The 16,612-nt window shown below is 44.5% G+C and overlaps 1 protein-coding gene across 2 annotated transcripts in view; it reads left to right on the top strand.

Moving 5' to 3' along the window:
- The window catches only part of ADARB2 (adenosine deaminase RNA specific B2 (inactive)), a 427,219-nt gene extending 419,331 nt beyond the window's left edge, over positions 1 to 7,888 (top strand). For both annotated transcript variants that reach the window (XM_007054124.3, XM_037891015.2), the window contains 2 exons: positions 2,075 to 2,253; positions 5,631 to 7,888. In XM_007054124.3, coding sequence (XP_007054186.2) covers positions 2,075 to 2,253; positions 5,631 to 5,807 — 356 coding nt within the window. In that variant the 3' untranslated portion in view covers positions 5,808 to 7,888. The remainder of the gene's footprint in view (positions 1 to 2,074; positions 2,254 to 5,630) is intronic.
- Positions 7,889 to 16,612: the final 8,724 nt, after the last annotated feature.

Raw genomic sequence — 16,612 nt, forward strand, 5'->3', positions numbered from 1 at the left:
TTAGCTATAGAATTAATATAAGGCAATTTGCTTGTTCCTCCACCATTCACAGATTATTTGCTATACATTTCAAAGAAAGATGAATACAGAGATATCTCCTGTTTACAATTCATTTAAATGCTAAGATGTTCTTTTGATCTCTGAATTATCGGAATACAGCATAGACAGGGACTTTTGATTACATTGTCAACCGGACTCATACATATGTAAATACACAAAAACACAAACATTATCTCCCCACTTGTCTTTTGAGGGTTATTTATTTTGCAGGATGATTTCTGGCTATGCATCACAGTGACATTCATTGTTGTAATCTATCAAAGAATAATAAATGGAGTTTTCCAAAAAGCTGTAAAAACAATGCATCATTGTTTGTACTCACTATTGTAGCCTGACACGCATGTGGGAAGGGCAGATTGTCTGTTAGCCAGGCTTCAGTTTGGAAACAGAGAGTCATTCCTGGACTCCAATCCATGCCTATTGCCAAGGTAACCCCTGCCCAGTAGGACAATCCACTTCAGCCCAACCACCAGGCTGGCCTCCTCTAGCCAGGTTTGTGGGGTTAGTTCTATCTATGACAGATCAATGAAAAAGAGAACAAGTGAATCCAAACATATTGCCAAGTCCCTGCATTTTCCAAATATCCTTCAGGCCACCATCTCTTTTCCAGGTGGGGTATCACTATCAGACCCAGAAGTTGGAGCTCTGCACCTAAAAGTCACTATTGACTGGTCCTAAGCTCTCTTCATGCCATTTATATTGTGCTGGAAAATAAACCCAGCACCTTCCTTACTCCTCTTATCTCCTTGGGCTGACTCTGCTGCTGATCTATTCCTGGCTCCTTGTGCCTCAAGGCACAAGAGAACAAGATGCAGAAGTTGCCATGAGGAGGGAGCTAAGCTACTTTGTCACCTCTAATGTTGTCTGGTCACAAAGATCTCCAGTATAAAGCAAACAAACACCCAGACACAGTGTGGCCACAAGAGTCTGTGCACTGATGCTAGTAGGAAACCTGTAGTCATACATGGTGGGACAAGGATGAGTTGTCTAGGACAGAAGCAGTAGCTTCTAGACAAGTACAGTGGTAACCCATATGACTTGCACACTCACCACAGGATAGCCATGTGGCATCCACTGAGAACTTGGAATGCCTGAGATACATTCAAGGATAGGGCAAAATCTTGTGTCTGCAGTAGTGACCATCCCCCATGCCGGGGGTATAACAGTAGTCAGTGGAGTGACAGGAGTGTTGAACTTTGTTACCCTGCCCACATTATGTGTTTGGGGCAAAGGCCTGTGAATTCAAAGTTAGTGCTGTGAGCCTGGGAAAGGGTTGTGATGACTGTCCCTTAGGCGGCTTCTTATTAAGGTGTTTGTACATATTATGTATCTGTATGACCAATGGTATTTAGAAGGCCCCTATCAACTTGGGGTCTAAGTGCCAAAAGAAAGATCTCTTCCTTTCCATGGTAAATGCCAACTTGAGAGACACACATTTTGTTAACACAGCAAGAAGTCCTTGTGGCACCTTAGAGACTAAAAAACTTATTTGGGCATAAGCTATTGTGGGCTAAAACCCACATATTTTGTTGTTATATCACATTTTTATTGCCCTGCCAACCAGAGGCCCCATTTGGGATCTCAATGTGCTACTTACTGGACAAACTCAGTCCCCACCCAGAGGAGCTCTTAAGAAGAGATGTGTTTATTGGGGCTGCCTGTTAGTTCTTTTTTAAAATTGTGTTTTACATTGAAGCCAGTTAGAGGAAGCCTCGTTCACTCAGCTGTTATAACGCTGCTCACTGCCATGCATTACCATGTAATTGCATTCCCCATCCTAAGCATAAGGTCTGTCTGCCAAGAAAAAGAATCTACAGGAATGGCTGAATTATTCCATCCTCGTATGCCCTAAAGAGGTGGCGGTTAAGAGACAATAATAACAATATCAGAGTGCACAGTAGGTATATGTTTGCACAGAGATATTTCAGCAAACAAAGGCCCACGTTTGCTGGCTGTGAAAGTTTGGGGCCATTGATATTAATGCTCTTCTGCCCTTCTGTTTGTCCCTTGACAGGAGTGAGTAATGCTGAGGGACGGCAACCAGGAAAATCTCCCAGTTTCAGTGTGAACTGGATAGTGGGTAACACGGACCCCGAGGTTATTAATGCCACAACAGGAAAGAGGACCTGCGGGGGCTCTTCACGGCTCTGCAAGCACATGTTTTATGTTCGCTGGGCAAAGCTTTATGGAAAGGTAGGCCTTGTAAACTACTGGGGGTACAGCCTCAGAGTCAGCCATGTGACTGCTGGAAGCTTCCCAACCATGGATCTGACGTGGTATAGCATTTCAGCCTTGCTGTGAGGGAGAACTAAGAGCTCTGCTTTCTTGCTCCTCAGGGCTGTAGCATCTGTGAACAGAGACTGTGCCTTTGTCCCTAGGACAGGTTGATCCCTTGGTCCCTACTCTATAGCCACCCTCTTTGACAGTCTAAGTGTAATGATGACAGCCTCCAAGGAGCCCCAGTATTCCTCGTTAGTGGAGACCGAAAGCTGAGGGAAATCCTCGGGAGTCATGTACACTTGAGATGGCATTAGCTGGAGTGGACAGGAGCACAGAGAGACCTAGCAGCTGAAATAGCACCCCAAGTTGTATTGCAATAATCCAGGCAGTTTTCAAAGGGAAGTGCCCACCTTGGTCATTCTGGATAGTGGAACGCTCCATTTTCAAATTTGTAATACAAAAATAGGACACTGTATTCCTGATTTGGGTGCACATAAATTGGCTGTTTGGTTTCCCATGTTCCATCCTGAGTACCCATATTTGAAAACTGGGCTCTGATTGTGACTGTTGTTTAATATTGGTAAATACCTCTTATGCCATTTCAACTTCTTACAAGTGACGTCCCCGATCCTGCAAGATTCGGAGTGCCCAGAACTCCCACTAAACTCCACAGCAGTTATATTTAATGGAATTAAAGCCACAGGTTTCCCTCAATTAAAATGGCCACTATTCCTCCATACCCTGGTTGCCCCTAGCAAAGCTGGCCACCCTTTCCCATTGTTTTGTCAATACAGCAATTGGTAAAGGATCCCCTGAATGACTCCCTCTGATTTCTCCCTTCCCCTGGAGGATGCTCTCCAGGAATCTTTTTGTACCTGGGAAACTGCACAATCTGTGTAGGATCACCAGATAGGCACTAAGCTGTGGCTATTTCTGCTTGCTCCTTCCTCATCTTCTCCCTCTTCTTTGAGTCAACCTTGCTCTTCTCTTCGAAGGAGTTGCTAGAGGAAGAGCAAGGGCTGGGTTCAAAGAGCTGAGAGCTAAGGTCCACACTTTCAGGCGAGAAGACAAAGGAAACTGAAAGGCTTAAGGGGGATGCTGCCTTTATATATCCTTTGCCTCCTTGCTTCCTGGTCGTTATAGCACTGATTGCCAAGAATCATCCTGCCGTTCTCTGCAGGATGGGAGAAGATGGGGACAATCAGCAGCCACAACCACTTGGAAGACATGTGGTGAAGGGGAAGTGGTGTTCCTTTTTTTTATAGCCTCTTCTTAGTTGCTTTTCCTTTATATCCCTTTGGTTTGTAAATTACACTCATTTTGCATGCAATCTCCACAACCACCCCACTATATGAAGGTGTAAAGCCTCACTGTGTGGGTGTGAATTCCCACTCCACAAAACAGCAGAAGTACTGTGAATGCTGTAGGTCTCTGGAGCCCTGATTGCAAACAGAAGCTGGGTAGGGAGAAGGAAGGAAATCCTGGACCGAGTTCCTATGGCAAGGTCTCTTGGGAAGATGAAGGGATAGCTGGGGCATCAGCTGGGCAGGAACAGTGGCTGTCACGGCTGCTGCTACAGGAACACAGCAGGCTGAGAGCTAGCTCTGGGCTGGAGCACAGGTCCAGAGAGCAGCCTGGGTATGTGGCCCTGGGGAGTCTGCACTGCAATACACATGAGAATCAGCCAGAGCCCAAAGGGAAGGAGGCCCTGGATCAGTGACTGAGGGACTGTGTGGGGTGGATGCATGGTGTCCTTTGTGTCCCCATGGGCGAGCAGCCTAGGCTGTATGTTGCTGTGGCCAATAGAGAGGGAGAGCAGGGAGCAGTACTGCCAGAACCCATGGGTGAGGGGTTCGCCGGTGAATCTGATCTAGGGGCAGCTGAGACCCAGCAGAGAAGTCCAGGCCAACACCGGGACTGTAGCAGCTGGTGCCATACGTGGCAGGGGCCCAGACTCAGCACTCTGAGCTTTCACTATAGAGAGGCAGGGGGGCACGGGGGCAGTTTGCACTTTGAATTGGTTTATTGATGAGCAAGATGCCTGTTGCTGATAAAGCTGAGTGTTTGTGCTGATAATGGCACTGCAGTGTCCCCTGGGCAAATCCCTGCCTCCCCAAGGGCAGCAGGAGGAGCCCCTCACACTAAGGCAAGGAGCAGGAGTCTGGAACACACTACTAGCAAAGGGAGCCGCAACTTGGCACACTACTTTGCCACTTCCACCTGTTTTCTGGTCAACACACACCTGGCCTGTAAGTATTTAGTATAAGTAGTTAGATCCTTTGCTGAATTTGGCTGAATATACCAATAAAACCATTAACCTCCCACTAAATTGAATGAGTAACATTGGCCCAGAGATTTCCATCAGAGTTCAACCTGCTCACTTCAGCCTGCATTTTAGTCTCTCTCCGGGATGTTTGCTCCTGGAGGTTGTGCTTTGATGGGGAGTTTTTCTTACAGGATGTAATTTCGCTGGTTGTAAGCACTAGACGGTCACCTGTATGCCTGCTCTAAGGCATTTTCTAGACCTTGATTGTTTTCATATAATGTCAAAGACTCACTGTTGGCTTGACTGTGTTAAGACTTCAGCAGATCGGAGAAGGTCATAGATTTAGTCCTTCTGAAACACAAAAGTGCTTTCTTCTTGTGTGTGTGCTCAGGGTGATTGTTGGACTGCAGACATGTGTCTTTGTCTCTTAAGACAGTTTCTGTCAGATGCTTCAGATTTTACTTCAGAACGTTCACTTGTGTTGAACTAGCCATGTTCCCTCTCAACAAGACAGCTTCTCAGCTATACATTCTGGCATAAATCCCCGAAGCTTGATTACTGTCCTATCCTATGCAAGTTTCGCAGCATCTTTTATTATAACAGATTTAAAGGAAGGGGAGAGGAGGATCCTCCTCGTATTGTCTCTTGGTATTAGTTTGACTGGCTCAAGCTCTGAACTGCTCCGTTTCCTTTATTGAAACCAACCACATCCTCTTCTTTTCAGATTCTCATAAAGGGTGAGGGTTTTTTTCCTCCTCTAAGCACCCTAACTGACAAGCAGATTTTTCTTTGCAAAAACACCAAGTGATTTGCAGGTTTATATTTGCTGCTGGTTTTACCCACTTCAGGAAGGCAAAAACTGTTTTCCTTTTTTTGCATTTTCAAGATAGGAACAATGTCTTGTGCCTTATACCTTCAGTGTTTTGTTGTTGCAAATCAAAGGCAAACAGAGAAAGCCCAGAGATAGTTTGTTGCTTAGGAAATGTAGAGGGGAAGATTATATGGCTGTTGAAGTCTCCTGTTTCTGCTAGCTTGTTGATTTGCTTTTTTATTTTTTTCCCTCTCCTCTGATTTTGTTCTGCAGCTGAGCTCACGAATGCCAAGCCATGGAGACATGCCATCAATGTACAGTGAGGCTAAACTGGTGGCTCAGACGTACCAGGCTGTCAAGCAGCAGCTGTTTAAAGCATTTCAGAAAGCAGGTCTGGGCACCTGGGTGAAGAAACCCCCAGAGCAAGATCAGTTTTTACTAACTGTATAAATCATTTGACACCTTTACTACATGACCGGATCACATCAACTGGAGATAAGGATAGGCAGGATGTGTGGGCTGATAGAATGGATGCAGTTCAATATTTAATAACAACCTCCATGAGAATATTTTCTTTTAATTCTGTATTGGAAATACATAAACATAAGCTGTATTCGATTAATGCACTGAACTTGACTTTAGGAAACTGCTTTTTCGTACTGATCCCCTTACACAGATCTACATGCCCAGATTATAAAAAGTTTCTCACAAAGACACTGCTGTTCATTGTTTGTAGTACACAGGATTATCATTATTTATTCAGGAAGCAGCTGCATTTCAGACTCAGCAGGCCATGCATCTGACTTAAAATACAGTTTGATCCAATGCTCAGTTTGTAATGAAAGAGGTGCCGGGGCTCAAGCAATTAGGTGCCAGGGCTTAAGCCATTTTTTTTACTTTCATAACTGACCCGGCAAGTCCTGAGATGCTCGGGCAATGAGCTGCCAAGCCTAGAGATGCCGGGGCTCAGCCCTGGCACAAATTAAGCACTGAGTTTATCTTCCCCCAACACCATCAGAGCAATAATGTTGCTGAATGATGGAAGATACTTTAGTAAGTGAACAAATGAAAATACCTTCATACCCACAGCATGACAGGGAGTCACAGGACAAGCATATTTATCCACAAGAAGGAGTTGCGTATCCTCTATGAAAAAATCGTTCAGTCAGCTGCTTAATTTTGACTACAGGGATTCTTTTAAACCATGTTTCCTGTTTTCAGATCTGAGCATAGTGCTAGGAGCCAGGATTTCCTGATTTCTAAACCTGGCTCTGACACTGACTTCTTTTGTGTCCTTGGGCAAATCACTTAGGACCAAACTTTCACCCACAGTCCTAAGTTTTTGGTGCCTCATCTTTTGGAAGCTGCAAACTACACAGAGTTAGGGCCTGATTTTTCAGAGGTGCTGAAGCCCACAATTCCAGGTGTAGTCAATGGGAGCTGAGGGTCCTCTGCACCTCTGAAAAATCGACTATTGAGTGTCTGATGTTGGATACCCACAAAAATCTCAGATACCCAAAATTAGAGACCACTTTTGAAATTTTGTCCTTTGTTGCCTCAATTATTCCATCTGTCAAATGGGGATAATAATATTTATCTGCCCCATGTGGATCTTGTGATGATAAATTATTTAATTAATGGTTGGTTGTAAAGTACTGTCACGCTTATGTTGAGTAGTACTTCAGGCTGTAGATAGTCCCACTGAAACCATACAATGGACATGACTACCCCCAGAGTAAGGATTTACTCAACGTGCGAAAGGTAGGCTTGCCAGTTTTGGTCTGATATATGCCTGGAGGTTTCATCATATGACGTAATCTTTAATTAAAGATTAATCTTTAATTCCTGGAGACTCCTAAAGGGTTTTCAGATTCTGGTCTTATGTAAGTACTAAATAGTCTTATTAAATTGACCACACATTCATTTGCAGTCTGAAATGCAGATTGTTTTGTATTACAAGAAGAATAGCTTTTATCTGCTAAATCATATCTTCAAAAGGAAGGACTGAGTCTGTTATTATTGATCTATGAATCATTTCATTTCATCAGAATGTAAGGAAAACAAAGGCATGGGAGATCTAAACGTCCATAGTCCAACTACAGAACTAACTGTCAGACACACTGTATTTCTTTTTTGTTTGTTTTTTTTTTGTTTGTTTTTTAAATGACAGGATTTGCAGGTATATAACAACGTTTCTTTTTATTCCAGTGATTCTCTTTAAATCTGTATATAACATCCTGCCACTGATTTGTGATAATTGTCTAGGTATTTCCTCAGAACAGTCAAGATGAGTTACTTTTCAAACAAACACATAGCTCATATTTTTCCATGTAATTTCCTTTACACAGGAAACTGTTCCTATCAATAAAGGTAGATGCTCTTTGTATAGCGTTTATCATGTTTGGAGAGCCATATGCCGTAAATACATTGTTATTGATGCCCACAATAGACTAGCTACAGTATTTTGATGAGATCTTATTTTTAGATTATAAACTACAAGATGTAGCTATCGTGTCTTGTATAAAAATTATTGTGATAAATTAGACTTTTTAAATTAGATAAAGCAGAGCTCTCCCCTTATGGAAACCTTTCCAATAAAATAATACATTCCATATTAACTACCAAAAAAGTCCTTAGAGTAGCTATATTTAATAACCTGAAGTTGTTTCAATAAGTTAGGGGCAAGAAGATATTTTGTGGTAACCACTTTGTTAATATGACCCATTCCAGGGTTACCTTTAACGTTTCAAAATAACGTAAAACTCCTGCTGGAGATTCCATCTGCACTTCTGAATGTCAGACATTCCCCTGTGTTACCTTCCCATCTGGCTTTGGCCCTAGCTCCTGCTGGTGTTGATAGAAGATGTCCCCATTGACATCAAGGAGAGCAGGATCAGGCCCAGAGCCTGCCAGCTTTGTGTCAGTGCAGAGGGGGCCACTTTGTGAAGGTAGCAGGGTACAGGTCTGTGTAGTGAGTTACACACAGAGCTTGTGGCTGCTCCGTAAGCAGGTATGAATGAGGGAAGGGTGGGCAAAGGGAGTCCCCTCACCCCCATGTATCGGCTCCTCCGGGGCCAGGCCCCAACTACACAGTCGCTGCACTTGACAAAGCATAGGATCTGCTCCCTCCTTTAGTCCCAAGGGCTCAATCCACCACAATGGGGGGTTGGGCCATGGCCCTGCCCCAGCTTGACATAGGGCTGGTGTGTAGATGGGCTCATGCAGCACACCTTGAACGTATATAGCCCCCAGTGTCCCAGGTAGCTCAGGGAAGAATTCTAGCACCCTGAGACAGAATTTCCCTCCACCCCTTACTCTGAGCTGAGCACTTTTGCACGATGGGGTCAGTGCATTAGCAAGGTTGAAATCCAGCCGCCAGCATTTGAAAGGGCCCAGTGCTGTTGAGTCTGACCTCCCCAGCATGAAGAATACTGGGGCTCTGTCATTTAAATTGACCCCCTCCTCATGAAGGGTACTGGGGACTCCTTCTTGAACTACTGGGTCTCTCTACGTTAATTAACCCAACCCAGCCACACGAGAGACATGAAGGCTTCTTCTTAAACCACCTGGGTTCAGCCCCAGCATGTTTCCAACCTTATGGATGCGTAAGAGCTGCAGGGGCTTGCATCAGAGCTAACATGATAACAAACTGAAGGATCTGGTTATTTTAAGGCTGACAAGACAGGTGGGGAGGACTGATCTAGCCTTTGCTGCAGCAAATAAATTTTAAAAATCCTGGATTCGATTGCCAGACCTAATCTAGACAGTGAGGACTGAACTTGAACCCTATTATAAGTAGGCATATGATAGGTCCATTGAAGGCAGTGGAGTCGCACCTGCTTACACCATGGTTGAAACCGGCCCAAGCTGTCTACCGTTCCTCATTATATGCATCAATACAGTGTGCACCGCATCCCAGCAGCACAAATTACCAACCTGCAGTATTTCCTGAAGCAAAGGAAAACTTTCTCAATAGTAATTCTTAAATGACGATTATGTACATAACACGCATGAGTGAATGGCAATACTGTACTAATGGATGTAAATTTGTAATATTTGTAAAAAAAAGACAACAAAAGAAAATAAATCTGAATTTACATATGTGAATTTGCTGCTAAGTTCTGTAAATTGCACTTCAGTGATACCTGATAAGTGAATGTTTCTGTTAAGTGAATAAAATACCGAGTAAAATTGTTTCTTTATTGTTTGGTTGTTATTTTTCACTGTGGCCTAGAAATCATATTCTCTTTATTTATTCAATAGTCAATATATTCTCCCTTTGACATGCCCAATTACAGTGCTTCATGGGAGCTAAATGGTTGTATTGAGAGATTATCCATCCTGGATGTATTTGGATTCTGTTCTGAAAGTGATGGGAACAATCTTGCACTGGGAGAAGGATGAACTGAATCAATCTCTAATGTTAACCATTCTAGGTTACAACTGGGGCTACTGTTTTAATCACAGCTGTGTCACCATATCATGGCAAGACTGTCAGTGTCTGCATTATAAAACTTTTATTTTGTCCACAGACTTAACTATCTTGTTCACCAATAAACATGTCTAAAGTGTCCTTTGCCAGAGTAGCTAGGTGCTGAATGGGATTGTAAGAAACAGTGAAAATTGTCCAGAGAGACATTCTTTATCCTGCTGTTCAGTACAAGTGTGAAATCTAACATATACAGAAATGCAAGGAGTGATTTCCCCTCCTGCAAAACTTGGAGGGGGCAGAGGGTCATTTTTGATTCACAGGAATGCAAACTTCCCCAGAGGCTAGTGATTTCAGACACTTTTGCATAGCTAGTCCTTTGCCACAAAGGCATCTTTCTTTTTAAGCCAGGATTTTGCTGGTGGTATAACTGTGTTTTGGGGCATGTAGGTAGGAATGATGGCTATAGTGGAACAGTTTCAGAGTCAAGTTTTTGCCACAGTACCAAGTCGCTCAGGGTCAAGTCTAAACTCCTAACTCAGGCAAAACTCCTACTGGAGTCAGAGTTTTGCCTGTGTAATAAAAAAGTCCAGACTCTCGGTAGTTATAAGTCTTAGGTCTTGTCTACATAGAAAAGTTGCACTGTTGTAACTGGTACCGGTATAGTTAAAGCAATACCACTCTCCTAACGTGGATGCAATTATATCGGTATCAAAGTGTTTGTACCAATACAGCTTATTCCCATATAGGAAGTAGAATAAGCTATGCTGGTAAAAGGGCCTTTCACACAGTTATAACTGCATCCACACTAGGTGTTGTGTTGGTTGTGACACTTTCTCAGGGTGTCCAGAACCATAGGTCACTGTAACCTCCCCTGCCTCAGCAAGAGAGAGATTTCCTGGGGCTAACTGGCTAACAGCTCCCTGTCACATCAGTCTATTACCCACCCTCAACAAACTGCTCAGTACTCTGCCAGTCCTTACTTTGCCTTGAATGTAACACTTGGTGCACCCCAGTTCTGGTGAACCCTGGAAGAGCATTTGCCTGGAACAGCCAGCCCCTGTCACCAGTCGCTCACAGAAATTATCAAGTTTGCTATCTCCAAAAAGAGACTGCACACACCAGCTTGTTTGATTTAACTAAGAATTCACACTTGGCTCAATATTACAGGATTGAGCTCTACTTATGATAAAAGAAAGTGGCATTTATTCACAAAGATAACGATTTAAGTGATATTAAACTAGACACTGGAAACAAAACAAAAATATAAAATGCTTCTAAGAGACTAAACATAACTTTAGCAGGCTAAAATCTTTGTCTTTCCTACAGCAACCTCTCAGTGTCACCAGCTCCCAGGGCCAGGATCCATCTTTCATTGATGCAAAGTGCTGTCCTTTCTGCTCCCTCATGGATGGACGACCAAAGTTCTTTTTTTTCCCCCCTCCTTACAGTCCAGTAAACCTTTGAAATGTATCCTTTTGAATACTGCATGCAGATCTGGTCACCCTGGTCTCAAAAAAGATATACTGGAATTGGAAAAGGTACAGAAAAGGGCAATCAAAATTATGATGGGTAGGGAACAGCTTCTATATGAGGAGAGATTAATAAGACTGGAGCTTTTGAGCTTGGAAAAGAGACAGCTAAGGGGGGATAGACCGAGGTCTATAAAATCATGACTGGTGTGGAGGAAGTAAATAAGGAAGTGTCATTTATTCCTCATAACACACGAACTAGGGGTCACCAAATGAAATTAATAGGTAGCAGGTTTAAAACAAACAAAAGGAAGTATTTTTTTCACACAACACTACATCAACCTGTGGAACTCTTTGCCAGAGGATGCTGTGAAGGCTGAGACTATAACAGAGTTCTAAAAAGAACTAAATAGGTTCAAGGGGGATAGGTCCATCAATGGCTATTAGCCAGATGGGCAGGGATGCAAAACCATGCTCTGAAGTGTCCCTATCCTCTGTTTGACAGAAGCTGGGAGTGGATGACAAGGGATGGATCACTTGATGGTTACCTGTTCTGCTCATTCCCTCTGGAGCACCTGGCACTGGCCACTGTTGGAAGACAGAATACTGGGCTAGATGGACCATTAGTCTGACCCAGTGTGGCCGTTCTTATGTACTCCCAGATAAAGGTCTTCTCCCCTGCTGCTTGTCCTCCCATAAGCTGCTTTCTTATCTTCCTGTTAACTTGTTTGTCCTGCTTACCTCCGATGTAACTGTAATTCCTATCACAGACTTTCCAAAGCGCCGGGGGGTGCTTGACCCCTGGCTCTGCGTCAGGCCCTGCCCCCACAACACCCCTTACCTCAAGGCTCACCCCGCCTTTTTCCCGCCCAGTTCGGCCCCCTCCCCTGATTGCGCCACATCCCCGCTCCTCCCCACTGCCTCCCAGCCTCCTGCACGCTGCAAAACAGCTGTTCGCAGGGGGCAGGAGGCGCTGGGAGGGAGGGGGAGGCACTGATCTGTGGGGCCCACAGGCAGGCGGGAGGCACTGGGGGTGGGGGGGAGCTGATAGGAGGGCTGCCAGAGGTGTTCAGCACCCACCATGTTTTTCCCCCTTATCCCACTCTAAGCCGTTTTGCTCCAACCATGTTCATTGTAGGCAGGTTCCAACCTATTTTCCATACTAATGTAGCTATTTGTACCCATCCATGGCAGCTGCAGTGACATGACTTGGCTGCTGAAAACAACTGCAAAGCAATCCCTGAGTCTGGGGTTCATCTCATTAAGTTGAAAGGAGAAATACTAGCATGGCAGCTAAAACATGACAGGCATGCACCACAGTGTTCTCAAGCACGGCTGAAGTTTTTTCCAACTGTAACTTGGGGGAAAATAACAACATAAAACATGAGTAATTTGATATATTGTCTTAATAGAGGGCTTCAGTGAAGTGCCTGTTTCTCAAATAAAATAAATAAGTCCTTCTGCTCCAGTTAAGTCTTGATAGGCATGCTTGTGTGTTGAAGAATGAAATGGCAGAGTAAGAGCTTTTTAAACCTTTTGATTCATTACTTCTGTGTCTACTTTGAAGCCCTTAACCCTGATTACTTTGGTTGGTTTCAACTTGAGCATGGATACACTAGTTCAGATGGAAAGCCAGATGAAAAGTCAGCTCTCTTAAAGGGTCAACAGCGTTTCTGCTGAAACCCCACAAAACACCTGCAATCCACACGTGCACACACACAACTCCAAGGGTTATGAGCTAAATAATGTGGCCTTGGAGAAAGAGGATTAATAATCACTGGCTTTTCGTCAGTGAAATTGTTCTGCTCAAATACTCTGTCCAGTCTGGCTTTCCGGGTAATTTCATCCCTCGCTGGTGTAGTTTATGTTCTATTTTATCAGCTCAAGACTGAATTACTTCCATTAGGCCATTTAAAACCTGGTCTATTCCCTATAAGAAAATGGTCACATTCTTGAGAGTTTAGCCTTTTCACCAGAACAAATGTCCTTTGAATCTGTAATAATCTAGCACCCTTCCCCGCCCCGTCCCCTGGCCCAAAGAGGGTGCTTGGATGTTATGGTGAGGAGCCCCATGTAAATAGATACATTTATTATACCCAGAGTGGCCAAAACAGCCAGAGACACAAGCTTATAAATAATGTGAATAGTGGTCAAAACTGAAGGGCTGGAGCCACAAGTGCCGACTTTCATTTTTCTGGGTGGGTGCTCTGCCTTGAGGCCCCGCCCCTCACTCTGCCCCTTCCTTCCCCTGCTCCGCCCCTTCCTGCCCCTGCTCCGCCCCCTTCACCAGTGCCCAATGCTCGCTCTGCCTCTACCTGCCCCCGCTCCACCCCTTTCCCCAGTGCCTCCCACCCTCTGCTGACCAGCTGATGGGCACGTGGCTGGGCTTTTTCCATAGGTGCTTCAGCCCCAGAGCACCCACAGAGTTGGCAGCTCTGGCTGGAGCTGAGGCTCAGCCAGTGCTACTTGCTGTAACGGGGGCCAGGTCTACACTACAAACTTACACCAGTATAACTACATCGCTCAGGCATGCGACGAATCCGTACCCCTGCGTGACGCAGTTGTACCTACCTAACCCCCGGTGCAGACAAAACTACGTCGACAGGAGGGCTTCAGGTGCTGATGGCTGCAAGGATTTTTTTTTCCTTACAATAACAGAAGCCTTAGTGATTCTACACTGCACAGCTGATCTGCTTTCAGCGGATGCACTTTCACCTTTATAACTGAGAGACATCATTTCACTTGAACCCATAGCTCTTGCACGACAAGCCATTCTTGGCCCTGATGCAGCTGCACTGACTCAGGAAAATAGAGGTGGAGTCCGTGTTGCCAGAGGCAAAACAACTATCTACCACATTAGCCTTGGCATTTGAATTTTATTACTGTGGGTCAGCACTGTTTTTTCCTTAGCTGAACCAACAACTCTTTAACTCTCTATTAAGAGTGAATCTGTTTGAAGAGCCCTTTACTGTTACTTGAGGTATATGCTGCAACAATTCAGACACTTTTTAGTAAGGTATTTATTTAATTATTTTCGGGTTTCCAAATAGTCTACTTATTGCTGACACTGAAATTTTCACCCCCTACTTTACTCTGGGATAGTAACCGATCTCTACATGTTCCAGTGTGGCAGGAAAATAGAAAAATTCCAGCGCACTGCTCTGGAGGGGGCGAACCACATAAGTCAAACGCCGTTCTGTGCAACCACAGAGGTAACAGAGCAGAGTTTGACCTTATGTGGATAGCCCCCTCTAGAGCAGTCACCCCAACCGTAACAGAGCAGAATCCAACTCATGACATTTGTTTAGGCTTCATGAAAAAGATTGTTTACTTCGTCATACTTGCATTTTCACAGAATGTCTCACAATTTCAAACTGTACCCCTAAGCATCAGAGCAGCCTAATATCATCTCTAGGGTAAAGATTAATCTGTGAAATAACATTAGGATGGTGACGCTTTTTGGTGCTTATGGGATTTGGCCGGGGTGCCAGAGTTTACACATGCTTCAAACTTCAAGTCACTTTTTGTTGTCTTAGCGTCTGGCTATTTGAAATTAGTGCAATAAGAATTGTTCAGTTATTAGTGCAAGAGATTCATACACGTCAGGGCCCAAAGGGACCACTATGATAATCTATTCTGACTCCAAAGAACTTCACCCCATAAGTCCTGCAACAGACCCGTCACTTCTGTTTGAGCCACACCCTCTCATTTTAAAAGATCTCTACTGTACCCAAACATTCATCCCAGCAGCAGCCCGTACAATACATTGTCCCAGATTTCCCTGGCAGAGAGCTGCAAGATTAAGGCCAACAGCAAGAGCTCTTCAGTGTCACAATGAGGAGTGCTCACGTAGCGCTCGATCACGCACTCTGGAGCATTGGGTTCTTTTTTAGGAGCCTCTGCTGGAATTGCCAGATAGCTGCTGCTTAACACAGACAAATGTAAAACAATTGGTTGAGGAACAATAACCAAAACAGAAAGCACAGCTAAAATGCAGCAGTTCCCCTCCCCTCCTACCAAGGAGATTTACAATAGCTCCTGAACTCCTGCAACACTGTTTCATTGGGTATTAGTGATTTTTTTTTTCTCAATACTCATAGCTGCCATTTCCCAGAGGGAGACTTATCAGCTCCAGCCACGGAAGAGGGGACACCTGGGCTGCTTATAAAAAACTCCAGGCTCCCTTGTCCTGGTGGCCCCCTGGTCTTGCAAAGCTTAGTAGCTCTGCAGCAGTCCTGGTTCCTACAGCTTTTCCTGTTTCTTCTATCAATGAAGCATCTAAACCCTGCCAGGGAGCTGTTCCAGTTTAGACACACTGCCAGGCTCCTAGGGTTGTACAGCCTTAACTGCACTATCACTTCAGGTTCAAAGGTGTAACATGAAAATACTACAGTGAAACATCTTTGCAGTGACAGGTTTCAGAGTAGCAGCCGTGTTAGTCTGTATTCGCAAAAAGATAAGGAGTACTTGTGGCACCTTAGAGACTAACCAATTTATTTGAGCATAAGCTTTCGTGAGCTACAGCTCACTTCATCGGATGCATTCAGTGGAAAATACAGAAGATCTTTTTATACACATGCTCTGTGTGTATAAAAAGATCTTCTACACTTTCCACAGTATGCATCCGATGAAGTGAGCTGTAGCTCACGAAAGCTTATGTTCAAATAAATTGGTTAGTCTCTAAGGTGCCACAAGTACTCCTTATCTTTGCAGTGAAAATCTCCAGTTCTTGTTCTGCTCCAAAACAGACCCATTCCCCAAGACTGGACTCCAGGCACAACGTATTTCCTCACTACCTTGTGAAGCAGACAGTGCCCTCATAAAATCCTATCACATCAAGCTGCCTTTCAACGCCTACTGAGTATGAGGTGTTATGGGAATCTGTAAACTAGACATGCCTGGAACTGGCTAACACAGGTTCTAGTCTATGCAACTGTCAGTCACAGAGGTAGTGCTGGCTTGTAGCAAGAGCAGGGGAGCAGGCCTCAGAAATCCTTGGGTTCAATTCACCATGGTCCTGTGTGTTGCATAGTCATTTGCACAAGCGCAAAGTCACTGGGTGTAAAATGCTACCAAATCAGAATGGCAGCTCTTTGCACGCTCATTGCCAGGAGCCAGTGAGCACACAAGGTCCAGGACAATGATCAATCAGACCCTCGGATACTATGACTGATTTGGCTGTTATTTGCTCACTATGTGACTAGTGGCAAATCATGTCCCCAAAGCCAGAGTAAGACAGTACGGGGCCCTAGGAATGCAATGACATGCCCCCTGATCCCTACCCTCATATTCCCGGCCCCACCGGGACATGTGACGGAGGAGGTCCCATTCCGTCCCAGAAAGGCCAGCTGGCG

Source organism: Chelonia mydas, chromosome 2 (assembly GCF_015237465.2).
Source record: "Chelonia mydas isolate rCheMyd1 chromosome 2, rCheMyd1.pri.v2, whole genome shotgun sequence".
Classification (NCBI taxonomy): domain Eukaryota; kingdom Metazoa; phylum Chordata; order Testudines; family Cheloniidae; genus Chelonia; species Chelonia mydas.